The 26,366-nt window shown below is 42.9% G+C and overlaps 1 protein-coding gene across 2 annotated transcripts in view; it reads right to left on the bottom strand.

Annotated features, from left to right (window-relative positions):
* The window catches only part of cltcl1 (clathrin, heavy chain-like 1), a 40,014-nt gene extending 14,349 nt beyond the window's left edge, over positions 1-25,665 (bottom strand). The window contains exons 1-18 of one of the 2 annotated variants that reach the window (XM_018728734.2): positions 25,532-25,665; positions 17,639-17,846; positions 15,170-15,438; positions 14,490-14,651; positions 13,582-13,695; positions 12,841-13,014; positions 12,303-12,500; positions 11,096-11,296; positions 10,704-10,856; positions 8,861-8,983; positions 8,222-8,359; positions 6,714-6,878; positions 6,211-6,391; positions 5,191-5,354; positions 4,375-4,500; positions 3,645-3,787; positions 859-1,093; positions 286-408 (exon numbers count right to left, since the gene is read on the bottom strand). In XM_018728734.2, coding sequence (XP_018584250.2) covers positions 286-408; positions 859-1,093; positions 3,645-3,787; positions 4,375-4,500; positions 5,191-5,354; positions 6,211-6,391; positions 6,714-6,878; positions 8,222-8,359; positions 8,861-8,983; positions 10,704-10,856; positions 11,096-11,296; positions 12,303-12,500; positions 12,841-13,014; positions 13,582-13,695; positions 14,490-14,651; positions 15,170-15,438; positions 17,639-17,846; positions 25,532-25,573 — 2,919 coding nt within the window. In that variant the 5' untranslated portion in view covers positions 25,574-25,665. The remainder of the gene's footprint in view (positions 1-285; positions 409-858; positions 1,094-3,644; positions 3,788-4,374; positions 4,501-5,190; positions 5,355-6,210; positions 6,392-6,713; positions 6,879-8,221; positions 8,360-8,860; positions 8,984-10,703; positions 10,857-11,095; positions 11,297-12,302; positions 12,501-12,840; positions 13,015-13,581; positions 13,696-14,489; positions 14,652-15,169; positions 15,439-17,638; positions 17,847-25,531) is intronic. The other variant, XM_018728735.2, reaches the window with a different exon arrangement.
* Between the last annotated feature and the right edge of the window lie 701 nt (positions 25,666-26,366).

The following is a 26,366-nucleotide window of genomic DNA, read 5'->3' as shown; positions in this document are numbered from 1 at the left end:
AGTACGCACCTACTAATCTGAAGCCAAACAAATTCAAGACCCAGGCGTCTCAAGGAAAGCTCAGTTCAAACCAGCCAGGTCTCGCCTGCAGCCAGAAGACTGTGACTCAGAGCTCCACGTTTCAGGGCCTACTGACCTCCTGACCTCCTGGATGTCACAGACCTTAGCGCTGTAAGGCAAACCCCTTGTGCTGCAGACTCCCCCCTGCTTCCTTGACCAGGATTTACTGCGGCAGTCTTCCTTCTATAGCTGGATCTCATATTTTCACACCTAGCTGTTAATTACCTGGTCGATCAGCTGGCGCCTGTATAGATTGTTCTCCTCCAACACGTTTGCCCACACTTCTGGATCTTTTCGGCGAACCAGGTAGCGGGCCTCACTTTTGAAGAGCGAGTTCTCATTGCACACCTAAACCACATGAAACCACGGTGAAAGAGGCAGCACACACAAAGCATTTTCTAGAACAAAGGCCTGGCTCAAAATTTTGAGTTCAACCAGGTAACATATGTGGAAGGAAAAGCACAGCAGCGTTAACTAGAATTTACTTTTAAAACATCTCCAGTTATCAGTCACTTGTGAGAACTTTGATTACAGAAATGTACTTTCCCTTTATTCTTGGCTGCAACCATAAAACTTATGTTAGCAAAACCTTCTCTGATTTGTGTGGCAATCTTAAACAATGTTGCATTTGTAGATATAGGTTCAGCTAAAACAAACTGTTGTGTCAAATGCTAACTTGTGCAATTCTGAACACATTTTTGAGGAAACAGACTACGACAAAACAACACCTTTCCGTGTGCATTAGACTTTTTGGAGTAATTTTTTTTTACTACGCCATGAGTGCAGTGAGCCACTTACCTTAATGAGCTCCAGGTCACACTGTCCTCTCTCATAGGCCACGCAGGCCAGGTGAGGGTCCCTCTTCTCACAGTACTTGCCCACTACTGCACTGTTGTAGAAGGGGTTCTCTTTGAGGAAGCGCTTGGGGTTGTTGTTGCTGTCGATGTAGATCTTGGCCAGGGCATTATGGGTCGCTGGCTCTTCACACCCTTCATGTATCCTGAATTCCAGCCAGGGGAGCAGCAGTTTCAGTCTGAAGAGGAACATGACTGTGAATGAATGCAGCGCACACAAGCTAAGGGCCCTGTCTAAAGTGCAAGTGCCCAATCTTATGTGCATTGGACTCACGCAGTCTCTGCATTAGCCAGGCAGCCCTGCATGTTTTTTTAAATAAATAATATATTAATACAAAATTAGATTTCCATGTCTGAACCACTCTAGTGAACGCACTACATCGCAGCTAAGCTAGCTAGGAAACCTTGCTCCAACACTCTTCTAGGTGATCCATGTCACAGACAGTCACCTGTGCTCTTCTCTCAGTTCCCTCGTGCGCATGGATAGTGTGCACTCATCCCTTACATGACAGGCTCCTGTGCAGCAAAATAACTGCTACAGTGGCTTATAAAAATACATTTGTTTCATACACTGTGCTTTTTATTTTGTACGGCAGCATTTCTGCCACTAAAATGGTCATTTTAATTATTCTGTGTGATGTCAGCGCTGCTTATGTGAGACTTTTTGGGACAGACACACACTTGGTGTCTCGAATCCAAAACATTTGTCCTAGTCATGTTATTTTGGCTATTTTCTTGCAAAATCTATAACACAAGTTAACAAAACCTTACTGTAGAGATCAAACAAAGAGCACTTGGCGTCAAACAGTTAGAAAAGCTAAACTGCACCTGTAACGTGCACGTTCTGTACACTAAAGCTCACTCTTCTTCCAAGAAAAGCTGCTCCGATGCTGTTTTCTTCTTTGCTAACATCACATCGCAGCACTAAAATGAGTGGAGACTAGAGACACATTTTGGAGAAAAAGGAACTATACCTTTCACAAGAAAAAGTTGATACTCCTCCACATTTTGATTATGGCAAAACAAACAGGACTCTTTTTTAATTTTTTTTTTTTTTTTTTTTAAAACTTCACCCTGACCTTTAAATTCATGTTAAGCAACCCTGCGTAAAAGTGGCTGATCGAAGTTCGCCAACAGCAGCAGTTCTCGAAGGTTTGTTGTATAACTTGTGCTGCTGATGGTTGGCATAATTGTAAAATTAAACAGCGGTCCAGTGGTTACTTGGTGGTGTAAGCAGAAACATACCGCAGCTGCTCAAGTTTCATATTTTCCTCACTGTTGGACTTTTAGGAATCTGTGCTGTAGTGAATAAATGACCCACGTTTCTGCGTTCAACTGTTAGCCGGCAGTAAACGACTTGCGGGAGACGATTCATTCACCTCCAGCTGTCACAGGTCGTGTCTGGTGTTCCTGAGTGTCGGGGATCAGTAACAAGGTGAAGAAGGCTGCACATTTAGGGCATCAATCAACACTGATTCAGCGTTTGTTCAGTGAATGCACTCACATTTCCAGTAGTTACACAGTGGAGCTACATTAACATTAAAGTATTACACTTATTTGACACTTTTTCCCCAAAGCAACTTGAGATACAACTCACACTGATTTGCCCATTAATATAACTGGGTAATTTCTACCTATGCACCTTACGGCAGAAGTGGGACAAGAGGAGGCGAGAGTAAAACCGCGTCAGAGATGGAAGGCAGCAGCTCCCACCACCACACTTGCTGCTATCCTCAAGTAAATAAAAATACTACAATGAAAGCAGTTACAAAGATGTTTCATTTACTACAGCTATTGCCAACATTTTTAAAATCTAGGCACATATTGTATTAGCATTCATATTTTTTGACTGTGTAGACAACAAAGGTGAAGATGGCCTGAAGAGGATGATACTGGAAATGCTTATGGGATTCAACAGCGCAGCACACTGGGCAGCACAGTGGCACAGCGAGTAGCGCTGCTGTCTCACAGCGCCTGGGTGGTGCGAGAGAACGTGGGTTCGATCCCCGCTCAGTCTGTGTGGAGTTCGCATGTCCTCCCCGTGCCTGCTTGGGCTTCTTCCGGGTGCTCCGGTTTCCTCCCACACTCCGAAGACATGCTGTTCAGGTTCACCCATAGTGTGTGAGTGACACAGAGAGAGAGAGTGCGCGCGCGTGTGTGTGTGTGTGTTCCACTGATGTAAGTTGTAATTAGTGTATCCAGCAGTGTAAGCCCCCACTGTGAATAAGGTGTGTGGGCTGATAACACTACATAGCGTTTGTTGGAAGTCGCTTTGGAGAAAAGCGTATGATAAATAAATACAAGGTTGTGCAGATTACATATTTTTTAGCAACTTTAAACGAGTTCTAATTTTCCTGTAGTTTGAGGTGAATAAGAACAATAAAAGTGCCCCACTGCCATGTAGTGGAGACACATCCAGGGTGTACTCTGCTTCATCCCCTTTGGCTCTGGGATTAGAGTAAACCACTAACCGGCTATTCACAATGGCTCTTTCATCTATTAAAGCTGTCTGAGGTTTTTACAGAACCTAATCTGTTAATAAGTAGAGTTACATGCATTATTCAGCTTTTACTGAATTAAACATATTGCTAAAAGTGACTCAACTGGTAACGGCAAAGTCACAAAGTCCCGCAGCCTCACTTTAGTTACTCACAGTTGTGCTTGTAAATTGAGGAGCCAGTGAATATTTTCAAAGGTCAAAATCACAGCACATTTTGATGCAATGTTTACCGGTTCCTCTTTTCAACTTCAGCCACCAGCTCATCAGTGGAGAACTGGCCCTGCACTACCATGATGAGGTTCTTGATCACATCCTCCGAGCAGTCCACGTCCAGCAAGCCCCCGATGACCACTGGCAGTCGGCTTGCGTTCACCTGCCCGTGTACAGCATCATCCTTTATATTAAAGATTCATGAACTCCAAAGACCTCTTTTACATACAGAACACAGGAAGTTTCATCACAGAGCTCAAGTGTTGTTTCAAGGTCCAATCTGTCAAAAAAAGGGAGTTTTCCTTCACACTTCTGTGCTAACAGTGTCTATTAATCTATTATTATTCGTACCCTGACATTGCATTGACTGCAAGACAATCACCATGTCTCCAAGTTCTGGAAGGTATTTTTACACTCTCCAGTTCGGTTTTCACAAAACACAATAGTGACAATACTGATCATTAAAGAAGCAAACAAGGTGTCCACACAGTATTTCTCACACACACACATTTTCAGAACTGCTTGTCCCAGACGGGGTCGCAGGGAACCGAAGCCTACCCGGGAACACAGGGCGCAAGGCCAGAGGGGGAGGGGGACACACCCAGGACGGGACGCCAGTCCGCCGCAAGGCACCCCAAGCGGGACTCGAACCCCAGACCCACTGGAGAGCAGGGCCCGGTCCAACCCACTGCGCCACCGCGCCCCCCGACAGTATTTCATTTTTTACTAATTTTGCATGAAACTCCTCACCTTCTGGACATAGATTTCAATGTATTTCTGCAGGCTGTTGCGGTACAAGTAGAGAACGAGGTCATGGACAAAGTCAAACCGGTCGCACACTATGATCAGTGGTAGCTGGTCTGTTAACTTGGCCTCCTAAAAACACAAGAGTGCAAACAATGTTTCAAGTACCAGGCGTGACATTCAGGAAACAGTTTTAAGTTTTTTTTTTTCCCAAAAAAAAAAAAAAAAGAGGTCCTATTATCTGTGTCACAGATACCTTAGCAAATATGTAAGATGTAGTTTGTCAGACAGAAGTGATGTACAACAGCTCCTCAATGTACAAACCCATAACTGTGACCAAAAGCCCCAACTAAGCTTGTGGGCTGGAGAGCAAGTGCAGAACAAATCTGTGCAGGGAGCTTCTGGTGTGGTCTGTACGAGCAGAAAGCACGGTCCTGTACATCCCGCAAGACACGAAGCTGCACAACATACATTCTGCATCTTCATCAAAACATTTAGATTGTGACTTAAAAGGTACAGGAAAGCAGACAAATCAAACTGGTTACTGAAAGTCAATTCAAGAGCGTGTTGTCACATCTCCCTCAACGTATGAGAAAAACCTAAAAACAAGTACAATGTTTGTTAGAGAACTACATATTTCACTCATGTAGCGAGTGCTATTTGTTCCTGAAAAGCTGCTTTTAAATCAATTCTCATGAAGAAAATGTCATTCAGAAACCAAGCCCAGAATATCAGAACAACTCTTGACATCAACTTCAGTCTACTTTTGCTGCCACAGCAGCCATAAAGCTGCTTACGATTGTGCTGTAGGGGATTTGGTACCTTGAGAAAGTTTTTCACGCGATCTGGGTCGTAACAGTTACTCTCCCGGCAGATCCGCTCCACCTCTTTAATTTGCCCCGTTTTGCACGCAGCCTGAATGTACTTGAAGTGGACATCAGAGTCCTGGCTGAAATTGACAATGGAACCAAGGAAGTAGAAGAGCCCTGGAAGAATAAGAAGTACAGAGACCATACGTACAGGTTTGAGATCTCTGAGGAATTTGTCAGTTTTACCCAAACTCTCACTCACATACACAAACCCTCTCCTTTCCCTAATGTAATTTAAGAACATACAACCCAATACAGCGAGTCTTCGATTTACAAGCTTTGTGGTAATGAACCTTACCATTTTTTCACCATTATGAGAAAATTATTTTGTGTTTATGGAGCACAGCATTTCATATTTACTGACTGTCTGCAGCCAGAAAGCCAACCATTACCTTCATTATGGAGTCCTGACCGTACGCTGCTCGTCGTGACTTCACATGTTTAAAATGTGTAGCTGATATGGCGTTGCAAGTGTGTGTGATTAAATGTACAAGACTCCCTTCTGATGGACTAGTGTATCACCCTGGGTGTACCCCGATTCACACCCTATGCTTCTGGAACACTGGACTAGCGGTTTTCGACAATGGATGGATGTTTTCCACCACTGCCAGTCCAAGAAGAGAAATTTATTTAACTTACACCACCAGGTGTCACAGAGTCCTTTCAGAAGGAAGATAAGTGAACATTTCATTTGTTTAATATGACCTGAAAATATTGTGTACTACACTTAACAAGAGCAATAATTGTAAAGATATTGGCCAACATTTCTGTTTCTAATCCCTGACTGTTCATTAAGGATGCAACAGTTGACCTGCATGGTGTAGGGTGCTGTCACAGAGTCACTGGAGCTCTTTTACATCTCATCCTATGCTGCAATATAAACACAGCAAAGACGGCGATCGCTTGCCTTCCGAGTCGTCAAAAACTCTTCTTGAAGGAATGAGCAGGTGAGAGAGAGCGAAAACTCACTAACCTTCATAGCTCTTGAAGGACTCAAAAAGCTCGACGAGAGTCTGCGTCCCAAGCTGCTCGTGGTACTTGGAGGCCACCTGCACACAAAGCTGCAGGTTCTGGCGGATGTTGGCTGACAGCATGGCCCGCAGACACTCCAAGGAGTCCTCCACTGACAAGGAGCCGAAAAAGTTCACAAGCCACTGAAAGGAGAAACACAAGGAAAAATTAAAAGACATTCTCTATGAAGGAAATGTCACATTGTTGAGAAGAACACTATGTAAAGTGAGGTGAGCCGAATTCTTTATAGAAAATTTTTTAAAAATCTCATGGGGATATCAGCACAAAGTACAAGAGCATTTACTGCTCTTTTCGGAACATTTTCGCCGTTTCACTTGTACCAATGAACGAAGAAAGGCACATACATACACAAAGAGGGGACACAGCCTGGAAGATGGAGAGGAATGACTATCCAAACACACACACACACACACACACACACACACACACACACACACCACTTACCTCTGGATTAAGCAGGTGTGTGTGCACCACAGCACGCTTGATGTCATAGAGGTCCGTATAGTGTTCCAAAGCCCTCTGGAGGAGCCCTGCCTTCTCGCACAGCTGGGCAACGTGGGCGCGGTCATAATGTGTAAACATCTGGTTCCCCAGCATGGCGTCAGCAACCTTCGATGGCAGCGAGAGCAAACGCCACAACCGTCATTCTCGTCACTATTCTTTCCTTCTTGTCCTCAATAAAGGGGCATTCTACGTTAACTTTATGGGGGGAGGGGTAGGAACCACAGTGACACTGTGACAACATCAGCGAAGAGTACGGCAGCTGCCACTTTTTTAATGCACGTGCTCAATGTGAAGTTTGCATTTGTGGTATACAAAACGGTTATGATCCGTTTCAGGAGCAGATGCCATAACAACGTCCCAGTTGTCTCACAGTTTTTGCTGCGCGCAAACTGAACTTATGGCCGGCTGTAAGAAAACTCATCGCTGTCCAGCTACTAGTGCCAGTTTTGTACACCTTCACAGTTAGCCCACCTTCCTATATCACAAGATAGCATTCTTTTAACATTTATGGAAAGCTGTTATTAAATGTAAAATGATGCTGCACGTTTGTTCTGCGTTTCCTGTTTAACGCAATGCCAGGCCTCGGTAAGAGCACTGGGTCAACGGCAGCGCACACTGCTCATCAGCACCATTGACTCTTGTGTTCTGCACTGTCTGCATTAGCTTGTTGCAATTGTTACATGTGCAATTTTAATGTTTGGTTACAAGTGTTTAGTTTAGGGTCGGCGAGTTCAGCATTTCTGGTGTGAACATTTCAGCGTCTTCATATTGCTGTTTACTAAGTGACCCCAAGTGATCAACAGTTGGAAGTGATTGATAAATGTGCTGCTGACCTCAATCCTTCTCTCTTGGCCTTTTTCAGGTTTGGGTTATGCTCACTCTGTGCTCCACCAGCTCTTGTAGAACATTTTTATTAATGTAATAGCTGCTTAATGTAAATAGCTGCACACGGGTTCATATGGTGTGAATTCACCCATTTACACAACAGGGTAATCTTGCTGGAGCAATTTGTTCACGGGTACTGCAGTGAGTGTGTGACTTGAACCTGGAAGTTTCAGGATGCAAGACACGCAAATAAAAACCCTGCTACCCATTGCAGACTTAAAATAAAAAGTAAGGACAAGGGATATACAATACTGCTTGAAAGTTTGTGTACCCCCCTCGCCCTTGTGTCCCTTAGTTTTACCACAAAATTGTCATTGAATCACAACCAGTGTTTCTCATGTGACAAAACAGGTGTGTAATGACCACTTCCATATGTTGTTTCAGAGGAAATTGTGTGTAGTAGATAAACGGAAGTGAATCCCAAGTTGCACTGGTTCAACCAAGTAGGCAAGTAGAATCAGTTGTGTAAATCAATTACTTATGCATTTTATAAGTTCAATATTTCATACAAGAATAAAAACCACCCTTATAGAGTTCACATACTTTCATCAAGCAGACTTTACCTGTGGGGCATGGATGAGGTTCATCTCCAGCAGGCGTGTTTGCAGGTGACCCTCAGTCGGTCGGTTGTTCTTCAGAGCATCGAGCAGAAAGGACGTGCATTGCTGGATCAAGCTGCTCTCCATGAACACATCCACAATCTGGGACAGACCGCAGAGATGGGGTAAGGAGAACACGAGATGGAACAAACACCACAGAGACGGGGTAACGAGACTGTGGCTTCGATATAGAACACAGGGACAAGGCAAGACCAAGCTGTGAGACAGACCACAAAGACAAGAGTAAAGAGACCATCATCTCCAGCAAAATCAGGATAAAGAAAACCAGAGTAGACGCAGTGGACAGAGCAGTACCCTGCCAAATGCTTAAACTTGTTCCAATGACTCAATGAGTGATATACACCTTTTCTTTACCTCTTCTTTAGAGCTCATACTTTATCCAATCACAGAATTTCCAGTGCGTTTGGCCTTGGTAAAAACCTCTATTAAATCCTATACATGCACTAGTGGTGACCAGTCAGTCAATCCTGAGCAGAAGTCAGCTGTGTCAGTAAGTATCAGCCCTTGCGCTCCCATCTGTAATAGCATAACTAGAGGCTCGTCTGCTGAGAGAGGAAGGTGGCAGCACAAAGCGGTGGGTACCTGGTTCATGTTAGCCAGGGGCTCCTCATCTTGGACCAACATCTGAGCAAACTGCAGGCCTTGCTCTGGACTCACCCGCATCACATTCCTCAGCAGGAAGATCCAGTCTGGAGTGTAACCCACCTAGGAGACAAGAACAACCCATGTTGTGACAAGGATGCGGAATGACATAATTCATTTCAAATTGACCAAACCTCTACCGTAAGCCAAAGTTACTTAATTACAACACTTACTAATGCCCAAATTTCACAGAAGAGAACCAGATAGATAAACTGATTGATCAGCTTATCAACTCAAGTAGGACTGGAAGTCTGTTTGAAACTCCAAAGTCAGTTTTAACACCAAGTCACAGAGAGAGAGGAAAGGAAAAAAAAAAAAAAAGTTACATCATACAGATGTTCCTTCATTTAGTTTACTCATTAGGTTCTGTACAACTGCTGTTCGGCCACCATTGTCAAAGACGACCTCGACATCTCTGTTGATTGGCTGACCGGGCTCTGTGTATCCAAAGATGACTGTGTAGCCCATTTGGCCGTGGAACAGCCTGTCACACGTTGGGCAGACATGCGACAACGTTGCCGATGATGTTCGAGCAGCTCTGGACTTTTGCAACTCATGCTTTCTTTGAGCCTCAGCGGTTTGGCAGCCTTTGCAAATGAGGCTGCGCCATGCTGGATGGTTCAGTACGAGGCTTTCCCAGGTGGTGACGTCAATCTCAAGGGACTTCAGGGAGGCCTTCAGCATGTCGTTGAACCTTTTCTTCTGTCCTCCATGGGAGCGCTTTCCCCGAGTGAGTTCTCCATAGAGGAGCTGCTTGAGGATGCGTTCATTTACATTTACGTGTATTACTCTCTGTAATGAGAGTAGTGCCATCTGAACTAAGGATGAGAGAACTCCCACAAGACTGTGGTCCTTAGAGTGTGTTGAGGGCTTCATAAAACCACTTGGAGTCGTTCCTGTCTGCACATGCCTGTATTTCATCAGCTTTGGCGCTCAGCCGCAAGTCCTGCATTTTGCGCAATTTGTTCTGGGATGAATAGATTATAGGTTCTGTACAACTACTAAAAAAATCTAAAGGTGTAACACTTCTATCCATTAAGAGTAACCACTTGTCCAATGCAGGACTGCAGTGGTTCAGAACCTCTCTCTGAAGCGCAGGGCATGAAGCGGAGTACTCTGTGGATGGGACACAAGTCCACCCCAGCGCAGTGGGTTGATACCATTTTTATTAACTTCACACTGCATTAAATCACACCTAGTTTAAATACACTAATAATACAAATTATCAGTATTCCTATTCACTTCCTATTCAATCTCGACTGTTTGACAGATTCAGCTTAAAAAGTTCATCAGCTTTTGACCACATTCAGCTTTCTTCAGCACCTAGAAAATAAATCAAAGCTCAATAATGTAGATACCCCTCAATCTGTGTTAGTCTTTACGGTGACGGATTCATTCCATAAACATGCAGCATTCATGGATTTTATTGATCACCAAACCTCATCAACACCACAGAAAAATTGTAAACATTCTGGCAGCGTCTTGAATGAATGTGGTCCTACAGTTATTCTATTGTGCCTGAGTGTTTTTTGCTCCCAAGTAACAGCTGGACACGAAAGTGCAGGTAGCCTCGATTTGCAACTGACAGCAATTTCAGAAAATGAGGAAAATGCAGTTCAATACAAATAAATTGCAAAATACTGGTATTTTTTTCAAAATCCTTAAATGAGCTACCTGTGTATTTTTCTAAGTGCAGAAAGTTCAGATCAGTTAGGTCATGATTTAAGATTGCCGAATGTTTAACTCTGAACCTTGACAAAATGTGTTACATAATTTTGATTACCTTTTTGGCATAAAGCACTATTTTCTGGAACTGGCCTGTCTCGGCAAAGCAGTGAATAACCTTGTTGGGGACATTAGCACGCAAGTAGACGCTGAGTGCCAGGGTGGAGTCAGTGCTCTTTACAAGGTCTCCCAGCTCTTCTGAGCATTCAAGCTGAAAAACAGAACCGGAGCTGTGAACTGCACCACTTTTACATTAACCACACCACAAACATGCATATGCTCCAAACACCTTTCTTACCACTAAGGCAATACTCGGTCATTGCTCTGTGAACTATCCATGTGACACAGCACGACAGAGCATTTTCCAAGGTTTGATACTGGGCAGGCACGGCAAATCGACCACCTGCCCCACAGCCCCCCCCAACCCTGTAAGCTGAGGGTGGATGGTACCTTGTCCTCCTTGAGCCATTTCTCCAGGAGCTGCTTACGTCCCTGCTGTAGCACAGGGCGGCACAGCTCCAGAGACTCAAAGCGGTTGAGCTGACCCTGGTCCAACAAAATGCCAAAATACTGCAGTAGTGGAGAGGCCTGGCCGGGCTGCGCCGGCACGCTCTGAAACTTGCGGATGGTGTCGGCAGTACGTAGGATTCCCTGTAGGACGAGAGAGCGCGGCAGGACAGGTTAGGAAAAACTGGGCAGAGGAAGCACAAAAGTGAGCCATGCTGCAGCCCACAGTCAAAAAAATAATGCACGTGATATGGGCTTTGCAGATGTACAGGAGACAAAAATTCAACAACTGCATGATGTTCTCTAACCATTTCAAGGAAAATCAACTGGAACGCCACATCAGTTCAGTTCTGCAAAGTACTCTAGTAGTCCTGGAACACAATATTCTTCAACTTTTAGCAAAGATAAATGACTACAGGGAATGGAGAAAATGGTGTCTTCCACTAAGTCCATCCTTCTGCAGGGGTTTACTGATAACACAGGAGACAAGTGTAATCAGGAAAGACTGCCAGGTAGAGTTAAAATAACCATAAGACTCAAACAAACATCTAAGAAAGGTGCCAATAGTTAAATACAGCATCACACACTTTTTCAATCAATGCCATAGCCTGTTTGAAGAGTTTTTTTTTTTGTTGTGCATAAATAAGACTATTAGCTGAATATAAGGTCACACTGTAAATCAAAGGACTCCTGTCTTCACCTTAGGCTGTAGTAGCACAACAGGACAACAGGGAGTATTAAAGTACTTAAGAGCACGATGTCACTAAACTTCCTACCCTTGTTCTTTGTATGTTTGTGTAGTCATCCAGAAGACTCCCAGCACTTTTTATTAAAAAAAAAAAAAAAAAAAAAAAAAAAAAACAACCCCACAGTTGTCATGTATTTCCATTTCATTTAAAACAAACACCGGAGAGCCAAAGAATGGAAAACGAACATTATGCACACATATATTATTTATATGTATACACACACTCAAAGCGGAAAGTTTACATTTACATGTATTTCTTGTAGCAGATGCTTTCCTCCAAAGTGACGTACATCTCAGAGAAAATACAATTTGTACTTTACATTAATGTACACATTGTATTTTCACACACACACAGTGGTTATTCAGCGAAGTTCACGGTGGTTTTTCAACTAAATGCCATACCTTGGGCGCAGAGGCAGCAACTTTGGCGGCCTCAGAGTAGTTGCCTTGGGCAAACAGAGTCTTGAATTTTCGGGCGAAAAGCTCCTCAGCACCGGACAGATTGCTGCGGACAGCCATACGCAGAGCCAAATCTGGGTTCTGAAGCACACTGGTGGCGTAGTTCACAATGTTCTCCTCCTCCAAGCAGACGGAAAGCACCTAGCACCGCACCGCACCACACCACACGGGGCTCAATGCTCACAGAGGACAAAGCTTTCATTGCCCAGTCTCAACCCAACCCAAATCCCCAACTTATTACCATTAAGAGGACTATCCATGAAACACATTTCACACATACAGAAGTAGCTGTAACATTGAGTAAAGCATAAAAGGTCACTGGAGAGGTCAGACATTAATACAGATTTCTCAGACCTGATGTCATAAGGGGTAAAGAGGGTGCTTCTGAGTTTACCTTACTATACACAGCCCTCACATCCATTTACTTAAGATGGTGTCACAGTGCCATGGAGACTCAGCGAAAGAGGAGATTCCACACTACCTGGCCCTTTTTATTGACACCAATGATGCCGGAAGTGGGCTCATGAGAAGCTGTAACGAAGATGGTCTCAGCACTGATGCGGTTCGTGTAGATGCACACACCAGTCTCCAGGTCATACATGTGAATGTAGCCATACTTTGTGATCAAGTAGATGACTCCGTGTTTCATGCCAATCTAAATGGGGTGAGGATATGTAATTACGAGGAGCACCCATGCTGCCGTACACGTAAACGTATACCAGACACCTTGATGACTTTTACTTTACAAAGATCTCGGGTGGAATTAAAACACTAATTGAAATGTGTTTCTGTAATATTTTACTTCAAAACACTGACACATAAAATGCATTATTTAAAGGTGACTTTTTAATGTTTGAAAATATTTTCAAAGGGGGAAAAAACTGAAATATGCTGTTTGAGTTTTCGATGCCTCCACCGTGTAGGTGTATCACACAGATGAAAACCAACAGCGTTGGTGAGGATACAACCGCCTTACAGATGGCCTCTACCTATTGACCATCAAAGTCACCGTTACACATTCTGCATTAAAAATCCAATGTTGAAGAACCATTAGCCACATTGGGAATCTCAACAAAAAGTGTAATAAGACTAAAAACCATTCTCCAGAAGTTCCAACTAAAGTAAACATACAAATTAGGAAAAGTGTAAAATAAAATCCTGGTGTTTCTCCAATATTCTTGCCATCTACATGTCACCTGTGTAACAGAGGCACCAGTTTTACCTGCATAGCCACAGGAAAGTCAGTCTGTGCCTCCGGAGGAAAGAACACATCCACTGCTTTCTTTGCGAACGGATGATTCCCTGCCACTGGCTGGCCTACTTCTATAATATGCAGCTGGAAAATAAATACCACAAACAGTGTTAATGCACATCCTTGTAGCTCTGTAACTTGCACATAACAGACCTTTCAGGAAGAACACCTCTGTCCCTTTGGAGTAAGCACAGCAGGTTACACTGAATACGCAGTGAATACTGATCACGGTGCAGATTTGCTGAAATCACGGAAAACTACAAAAAAAAAAAAAAAACATCTATCATGTAAAAACAGACGAGCTAAAAACTTTGGTGACAGTGTGGTGGTTGGTAGTGGTGGTTCAGTCCTTTGATTGAAGATCATAATTTAGCTTTGCATTGCACTTTTTACCAATACCATTGTGCACTATACAGATCCTTCAGTCTAAAGCCTTTTTGTATGCTTCAGCTTTTACACGATCAGGTCCGTTTAAATACGATACTCAAGGGTAAAAGGGCACAGCCAATTGTCGGACTAGACAAGAATTATTCAAGTTCAGAAACTTGTAACCTTTTCCAAGTTTTCATCATTTTCTCCCAATTTAGTCACAAGCAATTCACTGTTGTTGGCTCCAAGGACACCTGGTACAGGAGGGGTAACCAGACACCCTTCGACAAGCCTGTGATCGAGCCACTAATTTCAACTGCGTAAACTGCAGACATCAAATGATGTTTCTCACTGAGAGCAAAGGGCTTTTCTGCCAAGTCCACCAGCAGATGTGAAAATCCCTGGTTGATCACAGACTTCTCTGAACCCAAGACATCAGTTAAAACAAAGCTGTAATACTGAAGGGATGTGACGGAGAGGCGACAACCAATTATTCATACAACTCCTACCTTGCCCCCTGCTTGGTTTCTCACGGCAAAACAAAACAGAGTTGAGGGCTTGGCATTGCCCTCTACCTTGAACTCGGCGAAAGCGGCAGCGTGACCCTCAATGGGCTGGGAGACCTTCCTGTCCACAGAGTACAGCTGCATGGCACCCACCACACGGTTTTGCTGCAGGAGGAGAAGGACAAACACTCATGTGACTGCATTCTAGATAAATCCTCCCACAGCGAGGCTCAACAGACACCATCCCGCTCGACAGAATGATATATGGAACAGGCATGAGAAAGGTTTTCTTAAGTGTATCAACTTAAATATGTTCTTTCACAGCTGCATGTTAAAGCTGATAATGGGCAGAGAAATATACATACCCAGAGGCCACCCAGTTACCTTTGTTGAGCTCATGGGTATGTACAATGTTAGACAGGCACCCTCACAAAGACTGATTCTTCCACACAGCAAGGTATTCTTACTGCTACAATGTGGCTTAAGTAAGGTGATCAAGAGTACCACAGCAGGAGTGGGGATTTCAGCTGGGGGCCTTCAGATCACAAAGCAACAGTCCTGACCCTTACAACCAGTAACCAGTCTTAGCATGTACACTTCTCAACGTGTCAAGGATTGTATTTCTGAAGGCATTTCTCTACCGATTTGTGTAACTAACTTCATTCTTACATATAACTGCATACCTGCGCAGAGATACCTATAAGCAACAGCCATTTCTGCTGCTCATCTGTCCGACAGTTGATGATTTGGCACCCTGCCAGGCTGGCGTGGCGGTCAAACATCTTAACTGGCTGTGAATCTCCCTCCATGCTCCAATGGTAGACGGCGGTCTCGGTGACCAGGGCAATCGTGTTCACAGAGACCCACTTCCAGAACACCACCTCCTCAGCCATGGTGTGGGCCTTCATCTTGCTCTTCATCTCAATGTTGAAGATTTGCAGTGTCTTGGCAGCTGAAAAAGAATGCAGCATCAGTCAAGATGCTCCTCAGTGTACTGAACTCCAAGGTCATTTATGCAAAGCACAACTGGGACCAGCAAATGTGTCATTTATTCCCTTTTTGGTAATATCCGTAACCTTCAGTGTAACACAAAGTTAATATTAAAAGTCGCTGACTTGAGTAACACATTTTCCCTCTTCAATTCTTTTACATGCAATTTGTTTCAAAGCATGTAAGGACAATGGAAATACATGACAACTGTAAGCAACTGTCATTTACCTCATCAGGGGATCTTTACGATGTTATCTCCAATTATGAAAAATACATAGTAACAGCAGAGCCATGATGGAGTGCAACTGCTGCACCTATTATTTCACAAACACTAACCAATCATTTTACCCCACACCAACATGATAATGTAATGCCTCACATGTATGACATAACTCCACAACTTGTGGGAAATGCTTTTCATTTCTTGTAGGCTTACGACATCTGAGAGTACACAGCACAGTCTATGCCAGCATACAACAATCATGCTCATACATGCTGTATTCTCATAAAAGTATGCAGATTCAACAGTGTGTTATGGTGCAGCATGACATTTCAGCCACTCTGAACTGATATAAACAGCGTATATACAGTTCAGTACAATCTAATACTTTGCTAGAAACCCAGAGGAATCAACCTGGTGCACACCATACATCTCAACTCATAAGCTTGTCATCTTAAAGAGTGATAAAAAGCAGCTGGAAATGGAAAAACAGAGGCCGTAGCCAGGCTAAAATCTTCCTGTTGGGCAGCTTTTATGAGAGGACACCACAGTGCACACGAGATACTGTATATACAAAGCCCACTGAGATAAACTTACCGTCTTAAGAAAGCAGGGAAAAGTCAAGAGGGAAAGAAAAGGAAGGAGTAAAGATTGGAAAACAACAGTGTCAGAAGTGAAGCACAGCACCTGATGGGTACAGGGACCACAGTGTTATTCGTGATGTTGGACACATTCTCACAGTGTCTTGGATCAGAGTGTGTCTCTCCTCTACCATAAGCTAAGCATGGCAGGACAGCCATAATAAAAATAAGATGAAATATAGAGAGATAAATATATACCAAAAGTTTCAGAAAATTAGCAACATTAGTTACACCACTGCTCTTACTGGAATCATTCATACAATCCCTTTAAAATAAGCAATACTTGCTTCAAAACCATCCAAAATTCTTGAAAATTTTTAAATGGGAAACAATCATGATGCATCAAACATTCAAATTCTATTGTCAAAGAATTCAGCTCAGACAGTCTGAAATGTCAAGGCCTTTATTCCTTCCAAGTATCTGTACACACAGCATGCTGGGAAACAGCTCCATAGAGTGGCCTCCTAAGCAATGTATCTTATCTATTATATACTGTGTGTGTGATATGCTCTAAGGGAGGGGACATGAATATCGATTAAACTACCAAAAGACAGCAGAAGTGACGGGCGCACATCTTACTGAGTGCAAAGGGCAAGTGCTCAAACAGTTCACCACTCATTTTCTCACTCATTATTACCTAGAAAGAAAACTGACAAGAACATGAAACAACTTCAAAGTTTCTTCTGTAAACACGTAGATTTTAAACTACATGAAAATGACTCCTGGTAAAAGTTAAAACCATTTGTTCTCATTCATTCATATGCAGTTTCAAAACTAATAACTTGACAATCGAGCTTCAGTAAAGATGACAACTTATCTAGCTAGACTGGCAATAATTTCATCCCCAAATGTAACTACAGTTGAAACAGAAACCTTTTGAAAATTTCAGACATTTTTCTGCAAAACTACTGAATATTTAGGTGAGACAAGTCAACAATGAACTTATTTTTTCTGTATTCTTTTTATTTCTACTGGACTTTTCTGTAAAATGCTCAGATACAACTTCAAATTTGTGTAATACATTCAAAATATATCAGCGTGAAAGATGCAGCACTGAGAACTGATAACTATACCATAGCCAGTTGTGTTGATGTATTGTTGCAAAAGATGTTTTGCAACAATAAGACTTGTTCGCACATTGAAATTACGCTTTCCTAGCAGTGTCTGCTAGGCTTAAAATGTTTCATTGCTTAAAGTTTTGATTCACAGTAAAATGTGGTAAACATTTCTGTAACAGCAATGTGAGCATGTCAACAGTATTATATAGTGTTGGAACCTTCTAGACAAGACAGAAAATTCACCTTTGAGGGCGATGACCTTGCTGGCTGGGTTCATGATAGCACTGTCGGCAGAAATGGGCCGACGGATCAGGTTGACGGGGTCATTCATGTCAACGATGACCACCTGGTTCTGGTCCCCCACCTTCTCCCGGATGCAGATGAATTTGTCTGACTCCATCGTCAAGTAGCTGAAACCAATGTTGGCCGGATTCACCCCCAGGTTCTGCAGCTGTCAGTTTGGGGGCAGGAAGACAGAACTGTCATCTGAAGCTCATCTTCAGGATCCAAGTGGCTGAGACTGTTGACCTTGGGTGCTTTACGTAACTATAAACTGGGAATCATAATGCTACTTGTTATCCATCTCCTTAAGCAACAAAAGTACAGGTAATCCTCCATTTACAACATGCACAACTTATGGCAACCCAGACTTATGAGCCATCAAGCTCATTCCACTCTTTTCAAACTCAGATGATTGGTCATAGTGCCCAACAGCAAGCCCTCCATCTGCTTCAAGATAATGCCTAACAGAGAATCAGTTGGCTGCGCTGCCACAAGACATTTAAATTTACATTGGTTCACTTTGTAGACATTTTCCTCCAAAGCGACTTCCAATGAACACTATGCAGTTCTATCAGCCAACACACCTTATTCACCATGGTGACTTGCAGTGCTACATACACTATGTACAATGACTGATTCATCTAAAAACAGTGAAACACTCAAACACGCACACACATACACACACACTATGTGCAACTTAGTTTCAGCTGAACACACATCTTTGCTGTGGGAGGAAACCAGAGCAGCTGTGGGAAACACAGGCAAACACAGGGAGAACATGCAAACTTCACACAGACTGAGCAGCAAATCAAACCCATGTCCTCTCGTACCACCCAGTGTGCGATACAACAGTGCTACCTTCTGCACTAGAAATGAAAATAGTGCAGCAACAAAAATATAATTACAAAACTGTACTGTATATTATGTTACTCTATATCAGTATTTTAAAGTGAACAAAATTAGTGGAAAAAATGTAAGAAAGCACTATTGCACAATGTCACATTCGTGCATGTTAGTTGTTCATCTGTCCTTAATGCTCATATAACACTGCATAGAGGAACTTGCAACTTACAAAGTTGACCAAAATAGGTTGTTTGGTCATAAAGGACTACTTACAATTTTAATTTATTCTGTACCACCCTGTTTGAAAGCTTTGGAAATCATTCTTGGATCACTTCCCATGTGTACACATGTCATCTTCGGTACTGTTTCAGAAGGCAACATTGATTTGAATGAAACATCAAAAAAGCCTTTTCAAACAATACACCTCATCTTTATAAGCTACATTTTAGAAAACACATGACAGGTGGGATACATGTGGTATTAAAATCCTGAAGTAGTGAGCTGACACATGACAGGGTCTGTGATATATGATGTTTCTGGAGGCCCCCTGTAATAGATACTGTACACCTAAAACACACACCTGGATAACATCAGTCTTTCATAATTCACTCTGAAAATGAGAACATGAACAACAACATCAACTTCCACTTAAAACAGGTTTTTTGAGAAAAAAGTTTATGAACCCTTTGGAATTGTCTGAATTTCTCATAGAATGGCTGCCAAAATGATTTAAGTCATAAGACAATAGTCATTTGACAATAAGACATTTACAACACTATACACTGCCAAGGATTCATTGAAACAAAACAAGGAAAAGTATGTGACCCTTATATTTACCAGCAGTTAACCTCTGGATTGGCAGTAGCCTCATGCAAATGCTTCCTCCAGCTGCTGATCAGACCTGTGCAGCAGTTAGGAGGTATTTTGCCACATTCCTCCCTGCAAACCTGTTTAGTTCATGTACTGTATACCTTAAAGTTCACACATCCTTAAATCAACAACTCGCATCTCTTCTACAGCACGTTTTCCAGACATTTATACTGGGAAGCCACATTAACTGTGTTTTTGTCACATGACAATATTGCAAGCTAATAAATGGGGAGAGGATGTGATTTCACTCCTGTCTGGTCCACTCACCCTCTCAAGAAACTTCAGTGGACTCCAAACAAAAAAGGCTCTGAACTCATGATATATACTGACAAATCAGCTTATGTTGTTCATAACAGCTACATGCTATTGTACAATTTCCCCTGCAGGCAAATCCATGACTTCCAAGTAATCTTGCATTTTTAGCTTAAACAATCAAGTAAGATGCACATTCAAGTATTTCATATGATCCAAGTCAGCTAAGATGGAGATTTTGATATGAACATCTCATAGAATGGTTTTGACTCCTGATTATCACAAGAATGGAAAATATAAGACAGAACATGAGCAAGATGAACTCCGCAAACCTCCAAAGTAGAAGACCTGACAATATTGCCAAGTACAATAACAGGTACAAAGTGCTCCTCTGAGGGAGGGAACAGGTAGATTTCTAAGACATGAGCACAAACTTCCACAGTGTTCCACACATATTCCCACTTAAGAGCAGCTGCCTTTGGAGCCAAAGGTCGCAGGTTCGATCCCCACCTCCAGCTGTAGTACCCTTGAGCAGGATACTTACCCTAAATTGCGCCAGTGAAATTACCCAGCTGTGTAAATGAGTAAATAATTGAAACCCTAACACTGTAATTCGCTTGGAGAAAAGTGTCAGCTACAGAGGGAAATGTAATTTTAAAAACTATGCACGAAGTATGTAATGGGACCATTACAGGCAATGTTACGACTTGACAGTTCATACACCTCAGGAACAAATGTGCTTTTAAAATAATCGAGAAAGGAAATAAGTAGAAGATGTTATTTAAATTCTGATGCTAGTAATTACTGTCTTAGTTCCATTCAAAAACCACACTTGATTTAAAGAACTTCAAGTAACAGTTTACATTAATTCATTTAGCAGACACTTTTCTCCAAAGCAACGTAAATCGCAGCGAAAATACAATTTGTGCATTACATTAGGAGAAAGCCATAGTTCCAAACATTTAATTCTTAAGTAAACAGTTTGTTTCGTTCCACTTTATGCACCGATGTTCATCGCTCGAATAGGTGCACAAAACTCAGGATAGACTAATCCTGATCACCTTCCTACAAGTTTTTTTTAAAAAGGTACACAATCATTTACATAGAATACAGGAGTAGTAGCTGTGTAAAGGCTAATTTGGGCATGATCATAAAGTTAAGGACCATGAACATTTACACCATGCATGAGCTTGAGAGATCATGGGTGAAGTGAGTCAGGGAAAGGTGAGTTTTCAGACCCTTCCTGAATGTAGACAGTTTCAGTAGTTCTGAGTGAGAGGGGAAGGTCGTTCCACCATAACGGAGCCAGAACCGAGAACCTCTGTGCTTTACCTTTCATGCTTGGGACCACTAAGCGGGCAGATGTGGAGGAGCAAAGGGGTCTAGTTGGGGTTTAGCGGTTGATCAAGTTTTGTAAATATCTGGGATCAGTTCTACTGATGCATCTGTAGACAACAACCAGGGTCCTGAATTTGATCTGGGCAGCTATAGGAAGCCAGTGCAGAGAAACAAGTAGAGGAGATACATGGGAACACTTCAGAAGGTCAACAGAAAGTCAAACATAACTCCAGTTTCTCCGGGGGGGGGGGGAGAAATGTTCTCATCCACCAAATTTAAGAACTGCACATCCCAGATGCAAGAACGCATAATGCTTGCCTGAAATGTTAGCTTGGTCAGCAAATACAATCAGCTGATTTCACTTTCCTTACAGCAGATTAGTACTGGCAACGCTTTTACCCACTTAATTGGGCCACCATCAACAGTGCACAGAAAGATCCAGAAAATGCTGGATTTCACAAAGATAAACAAAGAAATGCCACAGTAAACAAGTCTTGAGTGCAAAAAAAAAAAAACATAAAAAGCAAATATGTTTCTGCTATGCCTGATACATAAATTCACCATCACAGATAAGAATAAAGAGGGAGAAAGCACATTGTAATGAAACGAGCACACTGCCAGCAAGGGAACATGGTAAAATGATGCAAAAGCCTTGAGATCTGAAAATCCCCCCCAACTGGTTTCCAGTCAACCAAAACTCTGCCTCTGCACAACTTTACAGTATTCAGCATATATACAACAGGAATAAATACTTGAAAAATGAAAGACAGATGTAATGGTATGAACCACAAATGTACTGGAATGACAACCCAAAAGATGCTTGTGTAACGTCAAAAAATAAAGCACTTTTGATGTGAACCTTACGGCAAATGCTGCCATTTTCATAGAATGAAGCGGCACCATACACACTGAATTTGTAGCAAACAATGTTCACGAACACCAGACTGAATCAAATCCCAGAAATACACATTAGTTAATCCTGATCGAAGTTACGCAGCAAACATTGGGCTATTTTGCGATACCAGCACTCCCCGTTAACGGAGGCTGCTGACTGCATGCCACGGACGACGACACACGCATAAGCGAACCAGGACACCAAACTTACTACAATGATGTAAGAAGCTGTTTAAGTTGACTTAAGATTTTGTCTAGAATGTCGGGGGGGGGGGGGGGGGGGGTACTTGGACTCCCCCTTCCTTTTCAGTTAGGTGGTTTTTGATTTCTTTACTCTGTGGCTATTTGGCTTGTTTATAACTTTAATAATTTATATAGTTATTGTCCGCCTGGTGACACACAAGAGGTCCAAAATCCAAAGCATAAAGGTTTGCGGTTCTGGCTCCAGTGTGGTTGAATAACCTCTTCCTCTCACTCAGAACTGTTGATTTTCTCTCTACATTTAATAAGGTCTTAAAACTCACCTCTTCCAGACTCACTTCTCCCTTGATCTCTTAAATGCACATTAATGTATGTTTATGCTCAACAACTTTGTGATCATAACTGTTGAGTAACATACTCTCGTGCTGCTACTCATGTGATGTAAATGTTTGTTACAATTTTGTAATGAGAAATTGTTGATTAATGGATAAGCGTCTAGGTCTACTTATGTGACATACACTCACTAGGCACTTTATTAGGTACACCGGGCTAGTACCGGGTTGGATCCCCTTTTGCCTTCAGAACTGCCTTAATTCTTCATGGCACAGATTCAGCAAGGTGCTGGAAACATTTCTCAGAGATTTTGGTCCATACTGATATGATAACATCAGGCAGTTGCTACAGATTTGTCGGCTGCGCATCCACGATGCGACTCTCCCATTCTGCCACATCCCAAAGGTGCTTACTGGATTGAGATCTGGTGACTGGAGGCCATTTGAGTACAGTGAACTCATTGTCATGTTCAAGAAACCAGTTTGAGGTGATTTGAGTTTTGTAACATGGCACGTTATCCTGCTGGAAGTAGCCATCAGAAGATGGGTACACTGTGGTCATAAAGGGATGGACATGGTCAGCAACAACTCAGGTAGGCTGTGGCGTTTAAACGATGCTCAACTGGTACTAAGGGGCCCAAAGTGTGCCAAAGAAATAGCCCCCACAGCATTACACCACCACCACCAGCCTGAACCGCTGATACAAGGCAGGATGGATCCATTCTTTCATGTTGTTTACACCAAATCCTGACCCTACCATCTGAATGTCACAGCAGAAATCGAGACTCAGCTGACCAGGCAACGTTTTACCAATCTCCTATTGTCCAATTTTGGTGAGCTTGGGCGAATTGTAGCTTCAACTTCCTGTTCCTAGCTGACAGGAGTGGCACCCGGTGTGGTCTGCTACTGCTGTAACCCATCTGCTTCAAGGTTCAACGTGTTGTGCATTCAGAGATGTTCTTCTGCATACCTCGGTTGTAGCGAGTGGTTATTTGAGTTACTGTTGCCTTTCTATCAGCTCGAACAAGTCTGGCCATTCTCCTCTGACCTCTGGCAACAAGGCATTTTCGTTCACAGAACTGCCAATAACTGGATATTTTCCCTTTTTTCTGACCATTCTCTGTAAACCCTAGAGATGATTGCGCGTGAAAATCCCAGTAGATCAGCAGTTTCTCAAATACTCGGACCAGCCCGTCTGGCACCAACAACTATGCCACGTTCAAAATCACTTAAATCACCTTTCTTCCCCATTCTGATGCTCAGGTTGAACTTCAGCAGATTGTCTTGACCATGGTCTACATGCCTAAATGCATTGAGATACAGCCATGTGATTGGCCGGTTAGATATTTTTTGTTCACGAGCAGTTGAACAGGTGTACCTAATAAAGTGGCCAGTAAGTGTATACTTTCCACCATATGAACCAATAATGAACCGTGCTTTAGAATCACACCTCTGCATCTAAGTCTCTTTCTACTAATGTGCTCGTATTTTTCTGCAACATGTGTGTCGCTTCAGGGAAAAGTGTCAGCTAAATGACTAAGTGTAAATGTAATGTAAATGTACTGTAGTGTATAGCCAACCTTTTATTTGTATTGTGTGTCCAATTCTTTGTTCAGCACCGTCTCTGTGTGAAAAGAGCCCTTTATAAAAATAAAACAAATATTCTGGCCTTGTATAAATTTTATGAAGTCACAACTAAATACTAAATAAGATACAACTGAAACATTACAAACAGATTGAGTACTTCCCAATATAATGCTCATATGCTTTTGCGGAGGGTGGCTAGAGACTGAGACACAGTTTCCTCAAAGCTGTCAGTCTGCTGAAGTGCAAAAATGGCCCTTGGGCCCCTGTTACTACAGTAACCAAGACAGAGAAAGAACCAAAAGTGACTTCAGGCTCAATATAGAAAGTTTCCTCTGACTCCCAGGTGCTTGGGAAAATAAAAGGAGCAAGATAAAAATCACTCATCATATACATAGCAAAGGAAATGTATGGTTCAGAATCTGTCCCAATCCACAGAAAAACAACAACAACAACTCAGTATAGTTTGATCACAACATCCTGCCAAATGTTTCCCAGTACTAATGAACATAATCCCTCTATAGATTCAAGAGGGACTGAAACAAAATGTGATGCACTTTCCCAGGAACAACTCTCACTTAAAGTGTCACTTAGGATTCTAGTTACACGTAAAACAAAAACACATAAAATTACACCAAAATGTTAGCAGCTCTCACACATTATTTACAGGGGGACAACATTAAGATGTAGGTGTGATAAAGTATGACAAAGTCGAGTATGATGTCAGAAGCCATGCATTTTACCATCTTTAGTTGTATCATCACAATTACTTTATTTTCCCAACTGTAAATGTTTTAGTCCCAAACCCTGAGCAAGCACTGCCAAAGTAGTGCAAAATGAGCTGGCAGAGAACAAGTCACTCGATCAGTTGCTGAGAAAGAAACGGCTGAATTGAACCAGACTGAGAAGACTACTGGAAGAGCGTGTATGCTGTCTGAAGAGGAGTTCTATACGTACGCGCACACACAGGTAAGGGAAGGGAAGGGAAGGGAAGGGAAGGGAAGGGAAGGGAAGAGCTCAGGCTGAACACGATGGGCTCCTTCAGAAGGTCGGTGAGCCTGAGCCCTCCACGCTCCTACTGGAAAAGCGAAACATCTCGTGGCCATCTCACACATCATCCTTATCTGCCTGTAACTTCATGCATCTGCAAAAAAAGACTAAGAACATCCTCCTCCTCCTCTGAAGCGAAGGGTGAGGGAAAAAAAGAGCAGAAACAAACACCCCTCACGCATGTCTCCAACAACTCCCTCTCCAAGTGCTCTCAAAGCATCAGTCCTCATGAAGCCCTTCACGAGCACAACCGCAAGCAAAAACACCGCAGCCTGGACTGAGTTTAGAAGTCGTGGACAAACGCCACTTTTGACGCATGATTTTATATATAACACGACGGGTCCCTTTCGCCTCAGTTTTTCACAAGTCATCCATCCCGCCACTGACTCACTCACTGGGCGCGCGGGGCCTCTGTGTGTGTGTGTGTGTGTGTGTGTGTGTGTGGAGGAAGAAAAGCGTCTATCATGATTGTTCTGTTTCTGCTCCTCACCTGCAGATGTTCCTGAAAGCGTATGGGGAGTATCTGAGCCATGATTCTCCCTCCCTGCGCGCAGCTTGAAGGGAATGAAAAGGGGGCACAAGAAGGAGAAACACACACTTTCTTTCCCCCTGACTCTCTCTCTCTCTCTCTCGGCACCACTTAACAAAAACTACGCGTGAAACACCGCATTAATCGAAAAACGAGCCCGACTCGCGTCAGCGTCGCTCCCCACAGTCCCTCATCTCATTCAGTCGCGCCGCAGAGCGGCTTCGCGCGGCGCCCTGCGCTTCCGCTATGCAAACTAGTGCGCGCTGTGAGATGCTGAGGCGACGCGCGGTGCGTTCGTCACGTCACGCTCTAACGCTTACTTTCCTCGCTCTGAAATAAAGCGGCGGCGCTGTTTGTCATGTCTTCTGAGAGTCTTTCAACGAAGTTGAGCGCTTTAAACAAATACAGAAACATTTCGGGCGTCCCGTTGTAGCCTTCCGCAGCCCCTTCCTCCCCCTTCGTTTGTCGGCGTCGAGATGAAAGCATGTGACGAGACCCCCCCCCCCGCTCAGTGCGGCGGGTCCCGGTAGAGAGTAGAATCATAGTACAGTAGAATCACGGTACAGTAGAGTCCCGGTAAACTAGAGCTCTGAGCTTTTTCTACCACTGACTTCTTCCACTTCTATAGAACATACCTGTATACATACATTATTTATAATCATGTCTAGTGACTATTTTTTGTATATATTGTGTACTTATATATGTATTTATATAGTTTTTAATCCTTCATTCACATATTCTATCTTCTCATCTGTGTCTTCTTGTCACCGTCATTCTGATTCTGTCTGTGCTGTGG

This window comes from Scleropages formosus, chromosome 21 (genome assembly GCF_900964775.1).
Source record: "Scleropages formosus chromosome 21, fSclFor1.1, whole genome shotgun sequence".
NCBI lineage: Eukaryota > Metazoa > Chordata > Actinopteri > Osteoglossiformes > Osteoglossidae > Scleropages > Scleropages formosus.
This window is presented reverse-complemented; position numbering and strand designations above follow the sequence as displayed.